This window comes from Rhipicephalus sanguineus, chromosome 1, assembly GCF_013339695.2.
Source record: "Rhipicephalus sanguineus isolate Rsan-2018 chromosome 1, BIME_Rsan_1.4, whole genome shotgun sequence".
In the NCBI taxonomy this organism is placed as follows: Eukaryota; Metazoa; Arthropoda; class Arachnida; order Ixodida; family Ixodidae; genus Rhipicephalus; species Rhipicephalus sanguineus.
In genome coordinates, this window is record NC_051176.1 from 297,309,828 (window position 1) to 297,324,992 (window position 15,165).

The 15,165-nt window shown below is 43.8% G+C and overlaps 1 protein-coding gene across 2 annotated transcripts in view; it reads right to left on the minus strand.

Moving 5' to 3' along the window:
* Positions 1 to 15,165, minus strand: part of LOC119379328 (low-density lipoprotein receptor-related protein 2) — a 241,805-nt gene that overhangs the window by 81,531 nt on the left and 145,109 nt on the right. For both annotated transcript variants that reach the window (XM_037648605.2, XM_049411933.1), the window contains exons 3-8: positions 3,696 to 3,830; positions 2,398 to 2,520; positions 2,143 to 2,262; positions 1,898 to 2,014; positions 731 to 853; positions 526 to 645 (exon numbers count right to left, since the gene is read on the minus strand). In XM_037648605.2, the coding sequence (XP_037504533.1) occupies positions 526 to 645; positions 731 to 853; positions 1,898 to 2,014; positions 2,143 to 2,262; positions 2,398 to 2,520; positions 3,696 to 3,830 (738 nt within the window). The remainder of the gene's footprint in view (positions 1 to 525; positions 646 to 730; positions 854 to 1,897; positions 2,015 to 2,142; positions 2,263 to 2,397; positions 2,521 to 3,695; positions 3,831 to 15,165) is intronic.

Below are 15,165 nucleotides of genomic sequence, written 5' to 3' on the forward strand. Positions count from 1 at the left end.
TGTTTCCTTTAATATTGCTTGTTCTGGTCTCCAGAATACATGAACAGATGCCACCACTTGCAGTGTGCATGTAGAATGCAAAACCTTGCTGCAATTGTCCGGTGCTGTTAGTTGCGTAATAGCCTAGTGGTTAGTGTGGACACCCAAATGAGCCTTGCTGCATGGACTCTGTTTAAATCCCAGTAGTAGTGACCTAGTTGCACTGTAGTAAATCTTTAGCTATCTGGGGCTCTGGACAGTGATCAAGATCACCAAACAACAAAACTGTTGTCTTCTGCTCCAATCAATAGCAGAATGATGCACCCCTAAAGCCACATTAAATAGAGTTAGTGACTGAGGCTTATTAAAGCTGAAATTTGTGAGCACATTCAATGAGTGAAAACCAGCTATGCAATTTCGTAAATTCCAGTAGTCAGTATCATTAGATCATTGTTTGAACTTCAATTGCGCTATTCACGTTTCACTTGTTCATAACAGTACATATGCTACATTCCATATGTGAACATGACTGAATAGCACACATACCCATACAACTCCGTTTGTCCTTGGTATTTATAGTCATTCCGGGAGGGCAGAAGCAGTCACCACCCTCCAAAGATGCACGGCAGCCGTGTTCACATGACAGTGTGCGACATAGGCTGGATGCTGCAGGAAAAAAAAATTGTGCGAAAATGCAATGACATCCACTACTAGTGAATCAATTCATAAAAATGTTAAAGCTGCTACTCACAGCAATTCTTCTTCTCATCTGCCCCATCATCACAATCTTGCTTCCCATCGCACAGCTTTGACTTGTCAATGCATTTTTTCTCAGATGGGCATAGAAATTTTGTATCCAAGCATGTAACAGATGCTGAAAGCAACAGCAGAGACTTGTACAAGCAGATCGCCTTCACGGCATAAAGATGTACACATAGACCAACTAGAGCACACCAAGTATCATGTGCAATATTAATAAAAAACTGTGCAACTGAAACTTTTTGGACTCATCTATCCGAAAAACTTCACCGCGAGCGTACCTACTCATTTCTATTTATAAACAAGATGCAGCACATGGAAAAATGCACCGGTTAATGGTAACATGCAATCATGAAGGTGTAAAGAGTTACTCCCAGCATGTCTTATATGGATTTCTGTATAGAGAAAAGTTTTGTAAAGAATAAAACAATTAATACAACAAATGTGCATTATGTCCACTAATTGTATGTGCAGGATGTACAACTTCAGTACTCAAGAAATGCAATACAATACCTTTCATCTTTCTGCCCTTTCTCCCTCGCAGTAAGTAACCCGTTCCCACGGGTGACACACCCGTGCCTACAACACAAAACTCTTTTAATCACTTTTCGAACTATTAGTTATGTGCTTGGTGTGCCACCATCGACTCCCCATGCTTCTGCCAGCAGAAAGGTCATGGAAGGAAAGCATACATGGCTGCCAATGTGCAAATAAAGCTGCAAAAGCAGGAAGACTGGCAGGGTGCATATACCGTGCACATTCAGAAGCTTTGGGCCCAGACCGCAGCTTTGAGAAAGAAATGCTTGATGGTGTTCGAATCGAAGGCAGTGGTGCTCACTACTGTATGTGTCAAGTGAGAACAAAAATTGCTTCAATTTCTGACCTCTAACTTACTGATCATCAGCTTCACTCATTATTATCTCATTAGGCTAGGGTATCTTGCTCTTGGGTAAAACAATCTGAACTTCAGCACAGCATCTGTGCTTACTTATTCTTGTGACAAGCTAGTTACCAAAACAAAAATGCCAGCTCATTTAATTGATAGCATAGCCTTCCCACAACCATTGAAATTAATTGAAAATGTCTAAGGTGAATACACCATCAAGCGTTCCCAATGCAGCTTCTCACAAGAGTTTGCATTGCGTAACTGGCCACTTACTGCAGTTTCGTTCATCGGATTGGTCCGAGCAGTCCGAGTGTCCATCACATCGCCAACGAATTGGTATGCATATAGCATTTGTGCACCGAAACTGGCCTTCGTTGCAAGGAGGAAAATCTGAGGCATATGAGGTCAATAAAGCACGTTTAGGCAAGCATACATGTGCCATAAGGTTGAAAGAAAAAAAAAAAGAAACATATATTCTGCACCTTGAAAACAATGCACCTTGAAAACAATGTACTTACCACATCCTTCTTCGTCAGAATTATCCCCACAGTCATCCCAGTGGTCACATTTCTTGCTCTCATCAATGCATTTGTTGCCATGTCGACAGCGAAATTCATTTAACCGGCAGGCAGTTCCATCTAAAAAAAGTATTCTCATTAAAAGCACATAGTAGTGTTGCGCGTGCCATCACTATTATCAACGTGCATTTGTATTCAACTTCAGTCTAATTTTACACTAAGTAAGCATGAGCTCAGCAAGTGAAGCTTAATTACTTGTTGTGCATGATGCCTCATCACTTTCGTCTCTGCAGTCATAATAGCCATCACACTTTTTGGATGCTGGGACACACAAACCACTGCCACATTTATGGTCACTTTCTTCACACACACGATATTCTGCAAAAAAGAAAAAGAAAGGAAGAGAAAGAAAACATTAACACATATGAAGAAATAAAATAAGCACCTATGATAAAAGAGCCATGTTAAAATTGAAACGGTGCAGTTCAAGCTAAAAAAAAGTGGACCTATATTGGCCACAAATCTGGCGCCGTACTTTGTAAGGATTGATTTCGTTACAGATTTCAGTGATATAATGGCAACAGCTGAACTATTGACAATCAAATGTTATACAGAATTTAAAGCAATATGGATTACAGCTCTGTAGACTAATCATGCACACCTGTGTACTAACGAGATTAAAGTTTTCCTCTGTTACAGTAGTTACCCAGATACCTCAATATCTGAGTCAACAAGTATATCTAAAAGCTTGGCTGATTTGCAGAATTTTTACCTGAAGAAATGCTACGAACTGCCATTGCCAATACTCACTCACAAAGGCGAAAAGTTTTTTGCAAAACAATTACTTCCATGGAGAGCTTATTTTTTTTTATATGGCTGCCCAGAAGAAACACCTCAATCATAAAAGAGATCAATCTTGAATGTCCTTTCGAAGCAAAATTCCTAAAACTAAAGCTTTCTTATTTTGGTCATATCATCTGAGTTGACGGTCCAACGAAGTGAAAAACTAACACTAGCCAAAGTAGAACGTAAGAGAAAACGAGGATGCTCATGCGCAAGATGGCTAGGTGGAATTCTGGGAGTTCCAAAAGAAATTCTTCGAAACTTTTCTAAAACAGCAAAGTCCTCCAGTCATTGAAAACACGCTTTCAATGTTTGTTTGCCACCAAGCATTCGGATGAAATAAATCCTGTGCATTTGGAGAGTGGATTGCAATACTCATTTGATGTGCGTTTTCCAGTTCCTGTGAAGCATGCTGTTCTGCTTATGATCAAGCAGTTATCCTGCAACTGGCCTCTTGAAACCCAAGGTCGTATATACCATGATCATGAGATCCACTGCAATGTGCGAAGGCTGTGGCAGACAGCTCCCAATAGACACATCTACGAATACATAGTGAAAAGGTGCTGAAGTACTCGATAGCCTTCCAGAAGTTGGCCCTCCTACAGGGTAACATGCAAGCTGATGCTTGTCACTGAAAATGAACAAATACTATAGTTTTTCTTGAGAGGTCAACATGCAGATACATGTACTTAAAGAAAACAGACACTTACTACAGTCACCACTTTCATCCGTTCCATCCACACAATCTACAACTTGGTCACACCTCCAGTGCTTTGGTATGCAGTAGGATTGATTAAAAACATACTGCCCACATGAAAATTGGTTTGAATTGCACTGTGGAGGAGCTGAAACGAAAAGGTAGTAAAGTCAAACAGAAAAACTCAAACCAACAGCTACACAATTTCGTAATTGTTGATTGTTTCATGGAAAGCAGTGGGTCATCTCGCTTGCACCAGTGGATCACCTTACTTTTACATGCAATGTTTGGTGCTTATCAGCTTCATTTGAGCTGTGCACAAGAAAACCATTATTGCCACCTATTCTTTTACTGTACAGCGTAAAACTCAGGGAGGGGGGGGGCAGCCATTGTAGTGCTGCTCCTTGCAGATATTGCAACAGGTAAAAACTGCTTTGTGCCTATTTGTAGTTCAAGAAAGAAACAGATAAGCACCACACATCACACACAAGGAATAAGAGGTCCACTTGTATATTTCAGACAGTTTATCATTTTTCATTTCATTCTCACCAATACACACTAGGCAGACAAAAGTGATCATGGATCACAAGCCATAGTCCACCATCAAGAAACCTCTCAAAACAGTACAACGACGACTGCAGGGCATGCTGCCACAAATACAGCATTAACATCAAAGTCAAGTATCGTCCAGGCAAGGAACTCATCATTCCGGACACTATGTCGAGGCGTTCCTTCCAGATACAAAAAGCAGCCAGGAAGACACTGCAGTAAATATCACTTTGTGCCAGTGCCTGAAGAAAGAAACAATGGGTGAAATCAAAAGCACCACAATGAAGGACATAACAACACAGAGACTTACGGGTGTAATCTACAATGGTTGGCCAGATGAAAAAAAAAAGTTTCAGCCGAGATTACTCTGTACCTTGCCCACAGAGATGAGCTTACTGCATGTGATGGCCCAATCTACAAAGATCAATGTGCAGTCATCCCGATGAGCATGAAAGACAAAAGCAAGAGGTTGTGGTCCTGCCACCTCGGAATAAAAAGTTGTCTCTGTAGGACATGAGAATGTATTAGCCTCAAATGAATGCTGAAATCCAGGACTACATCGGAACATGCAAAACTTGTCAAGTAGATGGGAACAGACAACAGAAGGAGACCCTGATGTCACACCCAACACCTGATCGACCATGAGAAAGAGTAGGGATTGATCTGATGAAGCAGCAAGAGAAAAATTTCCTCATAACAGTAGACTACTTCAGCGGCTTCTGGCAAATTGATCAACTGTAGTCTACAACAGCTAGTGCTATCATCAAAAAACTGAAAGCTCATTTTGCCAGATATGGCATACCGGATATGTTCATCGCAGAGCCCCCATCTCTACTAAGTCAATGTATGGGGCAGATTTTGCACCCCCCCTCTTAGATGACTAGGGGGGGCAGCCTCCCCACTGCCCTCCCCCATACGCACGGCAAATGAGTAATCAATGCGAAGAATAAGTGGTCCATTTGGGTATTTGGCACGCGTCTTTTAAATGCGAAGCATTTCTTAGCGAACCTCTGGCACTTTGAGCGTTTCTGTCTGTCTGTCTGTCTGTCTGTCTGTCTATCTTCATCTACTAGTCTATCCTATCTATCCTATCTATCTCTGCTATCTGATCTATCTATCTATCTATCTATCTATCTATCTATCTATCTATCTATCTTCTATCTATCTATCTATCCTATCTATCTAATCTATCTATTATCTATCTATCTATCTATCATCTATCCGAAAGCTATTACTTATCTATCTATCTATCTATCTAGCTATCTATCTATCTATCTATCTATCTATCTAATCTATCTATCTATCTATCTATCTATCTATCTATCTATCTATCTATCTATCTATCTATCTATCTATCTATCTATCTATCTATCTATCTATCTATCTATCTATCTATCTATCTAATCTATCTATCTATCTATCTATCTATCTATCTAATCTATCTATCTATCTATCTATCTATCTATCTATCTATCTATCTATCTATCTATCTATCTATCTATCTATCTATCTATCTATCTATCTATCTATCTATCTATCTATCTATCTATCTATCTATCTAATCTATCTATCTATCTATCTATCTATCTATCTATCTATCTATCTATCTATCTATCTATCTATCATCTATCTATCTATCTATCTATCTATCTATCTATCTATCTATCTATCTATCTATCTATCTATCTATCTATCTATCTATCTATCTATCTATCTATCTATCTATCTATCTATCTATCTATCTATCTATCTATCTATCTATCTATCTATCTATCTATCTATCTATCTATCTATCTATCTATCTATCTATCTACTATCTATCTATCTATCTATCTATCTATCTATCTATCTATCTATCTATCTATCTATCTATCTATCTATCTATCTATCTATCTATCTATCTATCTATCTATCTATCTATCTATCTATCTATCTATCTATCTATCTATCTATCTATCTATCTATCTATCTAGCCGCCTAGGTCTGGGGGCTCTCATGATCGCCTCCTTAACTTAGTGCCGACCAAAATTTGCATGGGAGGGTAACATGATTTGACGAATACGACTGTTGGGTCATGACATGAATAAAGTGAAAATCCTGTCGCGTACGTCGTCAAACCCTTTCCTCCAGACACGTGTGGTACATACCCGCTTACCATGGGCCGCGGTGCATGGGTATGCGCCACAGGTGATTGACAGTTTATATCTACCCAGGAACGGCGAGTACATACATTAAATGCGAGAGCGTTAAGAAAAACCGACATCGGCAGCGTTGACCCAACGAATGGAAAGAATGAAAATTAGGATCCCAGCAGGAATCGAACCCAAGCACTCTGCGTGGCAATCAGGTATTCTACCACAGAGCCACGCCAGGTCTATAAACTGGTTTGGAAAACGGCCTCTGTAGGCGTAATGTCGGTGCAACGTCAGTTGTGGTTGTGGTGCTTGCTATCTAGTTTTACAAGAAAGCAATAAACACTATATATGATACTCCTACGATGCGTATACTCCTACGATACAGACGTCATATCAGATTAACGTCTGTGGTTCCAATGTTAGCTCCGCTTTTATAGCAGTCTAATAAACATTCCATTTGTATCCCTATGATTCGGCGAGCTATATTCAAGCATTGCTTGACTCCGGAGGAATACATTAACGAAAGTTACGTATGATATTCACATCATCGCACCGTAAAGTGCACTTAGTCCGCCAGAACGACGCAGTGTCCACTTCATTTCTTACGAGGCTGGGCGATGGCCTCATGCTGACCGAGGATGATGTCAGATTGACAGCCGCTTTGTAGACTAGGCTACGTAGGCCACATACGCCCTGGTAGTCTGCGAATATGACAAGCGCCATACACTGATGTTGGTCTACGTAGCAATATCCAGGCCTACCAGCCTCGATGGCCCATACCTCACCAACGCGAAGGGTGACTTCAGATTCCAACATGTCGCCGGCTCTATCTATGGACAATTTGTCGACGAAATGACCGAGGCATCCACGATTTCAAACGGCTGTACTATACCTCATGCTTCACTACACAATGATCCCTCGTCACAGCGATCACGACCTGATCCGATAACAAGTCATGACCAGCTGCTGGTGCTCACTGATCACGGGGATGATGACCTTCTTCAAGAACTGCCAGGAGCTTCTTCCACACATGCACACGGGTTCGTGAAACGTGCGTGCGTTCTCTATCACAAGGGACAAGTATAAGCACTACATACCAGCTTATGGCTTCTGGCGTTGGTATAATACCCACGTTGCCGTTGCCAGCGTTACCCAACTGTAAACAGCTGGTTATATAACACATATGCGGCTCTACAACATATATGTGTGCGTATAAAATTGATACAAATCTTTAGCGTCATTTTGTAATGTTTCGCTCAGTAAAAAAAAAATGACACCACAGTCACCTTCCCACCGCATGCTTCGCCTCACATCGACTCCCACGGTACATGGGATCTGCCGAATTTTTCTGAAATTCGTCACGTGAGCTTTCAGTCTCTCGTAACACAGCTGACAGATTTCCTGCGTGCCCGGGGCGCGTATTATGATTTCCTGGCGCGGAGGCGCACGCGAGAGAGAAAAAAGAGAGCGAGGAGGACGCCAGCGGCTCCTCCGCGACCGCTTGCGCGCTATTGGTTCTCCTCTTAGGGTCACGTGGCTCGGCACGCGAGAGCGTTTGCGAACGCACGCACGCACGGAGTGAGTGTTTACGGCTGTTCCGTCGTACGAAAGCAACCTTCTCCTAGCCACGCCAGCCACGCGGCAGATTCGCGCCACGCACATGGCGGACGCTCAAGTACGCGCGTCTGTTCCGAGTTCCGCTTGCCCATCTCACGTTGAGCGGGTTTCAATAAACGTGCTTCCGAGTGACATGTTGGACACGAGTACGCCTACGTGCGAAATAAACGCCAGATCTGATAGCCCATGTAACATCGAACAGGTTTCGATGAGCACGCGGACGTTCACGCGTGAGTTAGACCCAAGTTCTAACTGCCCATCAAACGTGAAGTGCCTCCGCGTCGACCTGTGCACGGACGGCGACGCACACGAGTGGATCGCCAGCTACAGTAGGAAAACCAACACGTCGACAGGGAAACCCGAAGTCCAAAGAGGTATGTTCACGTGTTCCAGGGGCGTAGCCAAGGGGGGGGTTGGGGGGGGTTCAAACCCCCCCCCCCCGAAATTTTTCAGTTTTGCTTGCGTATATAGGCACGCACACATACAAACGCACGCACGAACATAAAGTATGGTTGAACCCCCCCCCCCCCCCCCCGAAAAAAATTTCTGGCTACGCCCCTGACGTGTTCGTTTCTAGGCCAGTCTAATAATAACATTTGATGATATCGACGCCAATTGCGAAAATGCTAAATGCGAAAGCGCTAAATGCTCGCTCATCATATCGAAAGGCGCGACGCTAAGGGTGACCGCGCGGTCTAGGACGTACAGTCAGTACAGTGACATGTAGAAATGTTAAATGGGGCGTAAGCACGCGAAAATGGACTATCGAAAATGCAAACATTACATGGCCGCAGGCCCGTAGCCAGGGGAGAGGGCCTGCGGCCTCCCCCCCCCCCCCCAAATTTTTATGATATATGGTGTTTTACCGAAAATAAATAATGGAAATAGGCAAGGTGAAAATGAGTAACTGGGAATCCAACTGGTTTCAACTGGTATCAACTGGGACCAAATGGTTCCAGTTGGGAAACAACTGGTCCCAGTTGATTCCAGTTGCAACTGGTCCCAGTTAGCAGCTGGTCCCAGTTACAACTCAACTGGTCTCAGTTAATTCCAGTTGCAACTGGTCCCAGTTAGCAGCTGGTTCCAGTTACAGCTCAACTGGCCACCAACGGGAACCATGACCAGTTGAACTGGAAGAAGCTGATCCCAGTTGGAAACCATAACCAGTTAAATTGGAAGCAAGTGGTCCCAGTTGCGCCCTAACTGGAAGTGCGACCAGTTGTCCTGGTTGTACGGTTCTTCAAAGTGAAAGAAGAAAGATAATTGAACGCATACGCAGCATTGCTGCACTTGAGTAAATGGGTTTTATCTAAGAGCTTTTTGTGTCCTATTCGCAGAAGGGTACCATCACTGGCCTGCTAATATTCCTAGGACAATGAGAGAATAAGAAAATAGCATCTCATGGTTTGCGAATGAATTATCTTTTCTTGTTTAGACGTCATCCTCTTCGTGTTGTTTAAACCCCATTACATTAATATATACAGCCTTACCTCACATGATATATATGTATGTTTTAAAATCATATTATCATGGATTATTCCGTTGCGCAAATGCGCAACACAGTGCACACAAGCGTACGCTTGTTTTAGCATCGGTACATTCAACTAACATTAAAAAGCTGTTGTCAATCTTTTTACGTCCATCACGGTGACAATACGCGCAACCGAGGCGGGCCCAATTGACGTGGGGGTGTTAATATTGCCGTCGTCTCGCTGGGAGCATGCCATGCTTAATAGTCTTGTGTGCAGCACAGCGGTTACTTCCGTACGAGAACGAAAAATGGAGTAGTGCCAGTGCCGAAAGCTACCACAGCTGAGACTGCCGACATGCTGCCGACACAAACCCACCCTGCACAAACCGTTGCACAAACGCAGCCTCTCTACATCGACTGCCGTCACATTAGTCCCGTATCTCATAGGCTCAAACATTGAACAGTAAAGTAATCAAGCATAAAGATTACATATAAAATAAACTGAAATGAATTATTTCGTGCCAATTCGGCAATATTTAATGGAAGAAAGAAACTGGATAACAAAGACATAAAATTTAGAAAAACAGCGATGCTAGTTTCGTACACCACATGGGACGAGGGCTAGCTACCGAGCGCTCGGTGGTCCGTGGTTGCGCTGCTTAGTTGTGCTGTTTTTCAAAAGGAACGTGCAGTCATGGCGTGCGTAAATTAGACTTTGTCGAATTAGTGTTCGGCAGCTTCATCTGTGGAAGACTGACTTCAGGCAAACGCCGGACAAGTGTTTACGCCTGTGACAAGACGGATATATGGACCCATTGTGTGCGGAATGCTGCCTGCCAATTGTCAGCGATGCAGCCGTTTGAAGGTAATTATACCATTTATGCTTCGAGTGCTAGTTGTTCAGTATCCTAGAGAAGATGTAGATATAATGCAGGCAGAGTGCTTTGAGTGTTGAGACGATGGAACGTTAAACAAATGCTTTCTATACTGCTCTAGCTAAGTTTGTTTATGGGTTTGTGCGGAGTGCTCGCAAACTTGCTGCCATTTGTTTGGGAGCATCACAGAAAATGAGTGCCGTGCAATACTTGTGCTTTGAACGGCATGCTAAATAACTGTGAAGTGTACTCGTAACTCTGTCCGCGACGTTCAAAGAAAGCGCTAAGGGCCCGTATTTGCACTCTAAATGAATATTTCTGAACCTGTTGCATGTGTAGGCATATGAATTCGAGTGAAAATAATGGTGTTTTTTTATTATTTTTTTGCTGATGATATATAAACTCGACTTCTAAAAATTCGGAATAGATGCAGCGCATGATCGCTGTAGACACTGTTTGTCGTGTGAATTGTTAGAAGGTAGGTCTGCTGTGTATATCTATAAATTGATATGACTGTTCTGAGACATGCATGAAACATGTTACCTCTAATTTTGCAGCAACGCTGTTTCATTGGTCACGGGTGAATGGCACAGATTCATCAGCTGCGCAGCCCGAAACTTCACCAGTATATTGGTTGAGAAAATACAGCACTGCATGAAAGCCGAGCGGAGGAAATCTTTGCACTGAATGTGCACCCACGCAAAAGGAACCTCGGCGAAGACCCCAAACCCGCACTGACCCCGGTGAAGGTCAACGTCGTTGAAGGTTGGTCTGCTGTGTATATACCTTGTGGTGAATTATTATTACTAATACTTTTAATCCGTTTAACAAGGTATGAACTCTTTATTTTTCAGCGACCCTTGCCCACTGGGCCCGCTCAACAAAAAATGAAGCGCTGGCGGCAGCAACCAACTTGACCAATGTGCTGTCTGAAAAAATCCAGGATTGTGTGAAGGCTGAGCGCCGAAGAGAAAGGGAGGTTGTGCGCAGTCCGGCATTATGAACATTTTTTTTTCCGCAAGCTTATTTTGAACTGTAATTTATTGGTTTCAATAAATATATATTAAAACCTTAAATGCTTCTTTCGAATGTCTTAGGTGTTATCACAATAATCCACAAGTTCAAGTGTACTTGAGCTGACTGGAGTATGATTACATCGGTGGAGACAGGTCCCAGATGGCATCTGGAACCAGTAGGCAACTGGAACCAGTAGGCAACTGGGACCAGTTAGGTACTGGAAATGTGTTCCTTAAACCATTTGAACTGGAACCAGTTGAAACCAGTTGGATTCCCAGTTACACATTTTCACTAGGATTTTGCTCAAATAGTCAAAGTTTTCAGCAAGTGGGCGCACCCCGAAAAAAATTCCTGGCTACGGGCCTGCATGGCCGTATGTTAGGGAGGTTAATGCTTCAGCAGTGCTACAGTGTTCTAGCAGTGCGTTGCTTGCGGCGCGATCCGATCTGCCACTCAAACTTTTGAGCGAGCCAAACGGGCGACAGGGCCGCAAATAGGAAAAGTTAGTGATAAAATCTTCTGCAGTTAAGCATGGTTCAATGGACGCGGCTATTTCAGGCATGGCTTTCCAAAAATGGGAAATAATCACACAATATCACCAAAATTCACAGTGAAAACAGAGGCCCCTTGGTTTCAGTTCAAAACAACCTTTCTAGTACACTAATCGTACCAGTCGTTGACAGTTTTGCGGACTTCAGCAGCGGCATTTCCATGCTGCAGCTGCGGCTTTAGTGCACAATATCATTGCAGCATTCAGTCCAAAACACAGCGTCGCGCCTTTCGATACGATGAGCGAGCATTCAGCGCTTTCGCATTTAGCATTTCCGCGATTGGCGTCGATATCATCAAATGTTATTATTAGACTGGGCCTATTCGCCACTTGTAAAAGAAACGAACACGTGAACTTGCCTCTGGATTTCGGGTTTCCCTGTGGACGATCCATGTCGTGTTGGTTTTCCTACTGTAGCTGGCGATCCACTCGTGTGCGTCGCCGTCCGTGCACAGGTCGACGCGGAGGCACTTTACGTTGACACTCGGAACCACGTTGCTCATCGAAACTATCGAAACCCGCTTGCAGGCGCCCTCGGCGCGCGTATCTGCGGCGTCTCGGCGTGGCGAGGGGTGCTTCCGAACGATGGAACAGCCATAAACACTCCTCCGTGCGTGCGGAAATGTGCTCGCCAGCCCAGCCACGTGACCCCAAGAGAAGAACCAATAGCGCGCAAGCGCTCGTCGAGGGGCCGCTGGCGTCCTCCTCGCTCTCTCTTTTTTCTCTCTCGCGTGCGCTGCCGCGCCAGGAAATCATAATACGCGCCCGGGGCGCTCAGTTTCGGTATCGCCTCGATCGGGGCCTTGAATTTCGATGATTACCTCAAGTTTCTTGCGATTTTTAAAAAATGGGCATGCCATAAATTGTCACGTCCTAAAACTCCTCCTTAAAAACATCTGCCCTCAAGTTAATAATTAAAAGGTTGATTAACGAGTTTTTCTTAATTACTCATTTGAATTTAACTTCAGGTGCGGCAAAGTTTTTCCGCCTCAGCGTAGAGTTCGTTTACGAAGACGACAGGGGCCTGACTAACACTTCAGCCGAAACATCCGCTACTCCAGCGTCAGCGAAACATCGCAGCAAACGCACGGGGGATCACAAAGCGACGTGGGAGCTCCCAAGCCTTTGGCGAGGGACACAGCCTGCTGCGGACGTGACGCCCACAACAGGGCAAGTGGACAGAGCGGACAGAGTGGACAGAGGATGACCCGAAATATGCCAAGCTACTTCAAGGCCTGCATTATGCATTAAACTCGAAAGATGATGACGAAAACGGGAAGGATGTTACAAGAGTGACACCATCCTCAACAGCCGCATTGAAATATCATCACAACACCACCATCAGCAAGTTCAACCTTTCTACATATATGCTTTCTCAGTGAATAGGCATCGTCTCATCTGTTCGACACCGCCACAAACGATATCTAAAAAACATGATCACGTCCAAAATTTTCCTAATTCATCATTCCTAATCACTGTTTTTGCGTTTCAAATTGGTGACGCAAAAGGAGAAGATGCAAAGCCCTCTCGCGCGTGTTCCTCGAGCGCGCGTCACTTCGCCTGTATGCGGCGATAGCTTTCGGCGGCCCACGTGACCTATCTTGCAGCATCTTCGGCGGGTGCAAAAGCGAAGTTAACCACTTCCGCTATAGATAGTAAGTGGCGGGAACCGAGATCAGAAACTCTGTGCGTTGCCATATGAATGTTCTGCACTCACAGAAAAGATCGAGTAAAAATGGCATCTTTTTGTCCCACAACGATAATGTCATCTGGCTTGCTTGCGTTTCCTTTCTTGAAAACTCGGCGCTGGCCACTTTCCTACCCAGAATGCTATGTCACGCTGATAGCGCACATGCCGTTCGTGACCAGAAAGTACCGGGCGCGAGGCGATAATGCAAGGAAAGGAAGGCAAAATAAATGACGATTATCGTTGTGGGACAAAAAGACGTCCTTTTTACTCGATCTATTCTGTGAGTGTGGAGACGCGTTGAAACGAGATTGCAACGCGATGCGCACGTCTGTCTTCGGCCTTCTCTATTTATCACGCCAGCACTGACAGCCATTATTTGCGATTATCGAAGTACATGCAGAAACCAACTCGCCCAAATGTCAGTTTTTTACAGCAGAGCTGTTATGGTCGAGGTTTGCCTTGTGTCGTAAATAGAAAGAAATAGAGAGAAATAGTTAGAAAGAAAGAAAGAAAGAAAGAAAGAAAGAAAGAAAGAAAGAAAGAAAGAAAGAAAGAAAGAAAGAAAGAGAAAGAAAGAAAACAGACAGAGAAAGAGGTAGAAAGACACAGACCCAGAAAAAGAAAAGAGAGCAAGCATATAGCCGTGTATAGTATCCCTTTCAGTCACGGTGCGTACAATTGTACACATCAACTTCGTCACGCACCGCGTGTTTCTTCGAATGGCCTGAAACTCAGTGCACACATTCGCGCAGGCTTCCTGAGTGGATAACTAGCGGTCATTTAACTTCATTGTGCTGCGTATTGCTGCAGAGGATCACTTTGCTGGAGACACTACCACGTTCGACGATCGTTCGACGTGTCGCATATTCCAGGACCAGCGTCAAGAGTTAGCTAACATTTTGAATATATTCCTCATGATATAATCAATCTCGTGTAAGTTAAAATTGTTGCCATTCCCAGGATTTGGGGACATTTGTACGTGGCGTCATCTCTCGGCGGCAACAACGGCGTCCTGCGGGAAATGGGCGAAAAAAAATCATATTTCCTGAAAAAAGCTAGTTATCAAAAACGATTCCGGGTTCTATGCAGCGGAGACCTACTGGAATATTTTGGTAAAATTGAAGTATAGCACTACAAAGCGTGTGGCTTCCCAGGACAATTGAACACCGCCCATTAGAAACACATGAGGCCCCATTGTCAAATTTTAAACACTCTGGGAAGCCACGCGGTTTTTAGTGTGACACTGTAACTTTAACATAATGTTCAAATAAGTCTCTGCTCTATAGAACCGAGAGTAGTTTTTGATAACTATCTTTTTTCATCACATATGATTTTTTCGCCTATTTCCCACTCAGTTACGGCAGGCCACCGCTGTCACCGACGAGAGATGGCGCTACGTGCACATGTCCCCAAATCCTGGTCATGCTTTTGCGATTATTCATCACGGTGAAAAATAAAGTAAGTTGAAATAAAAATTAATGAACTGTCACAGGCATGAAAGATGAGCGGCATCTTAAGATTAAAAGGCGGGGGGGGGGGGGGGACGGAACGAAGAAACATTTACTTCGACGAAACACAT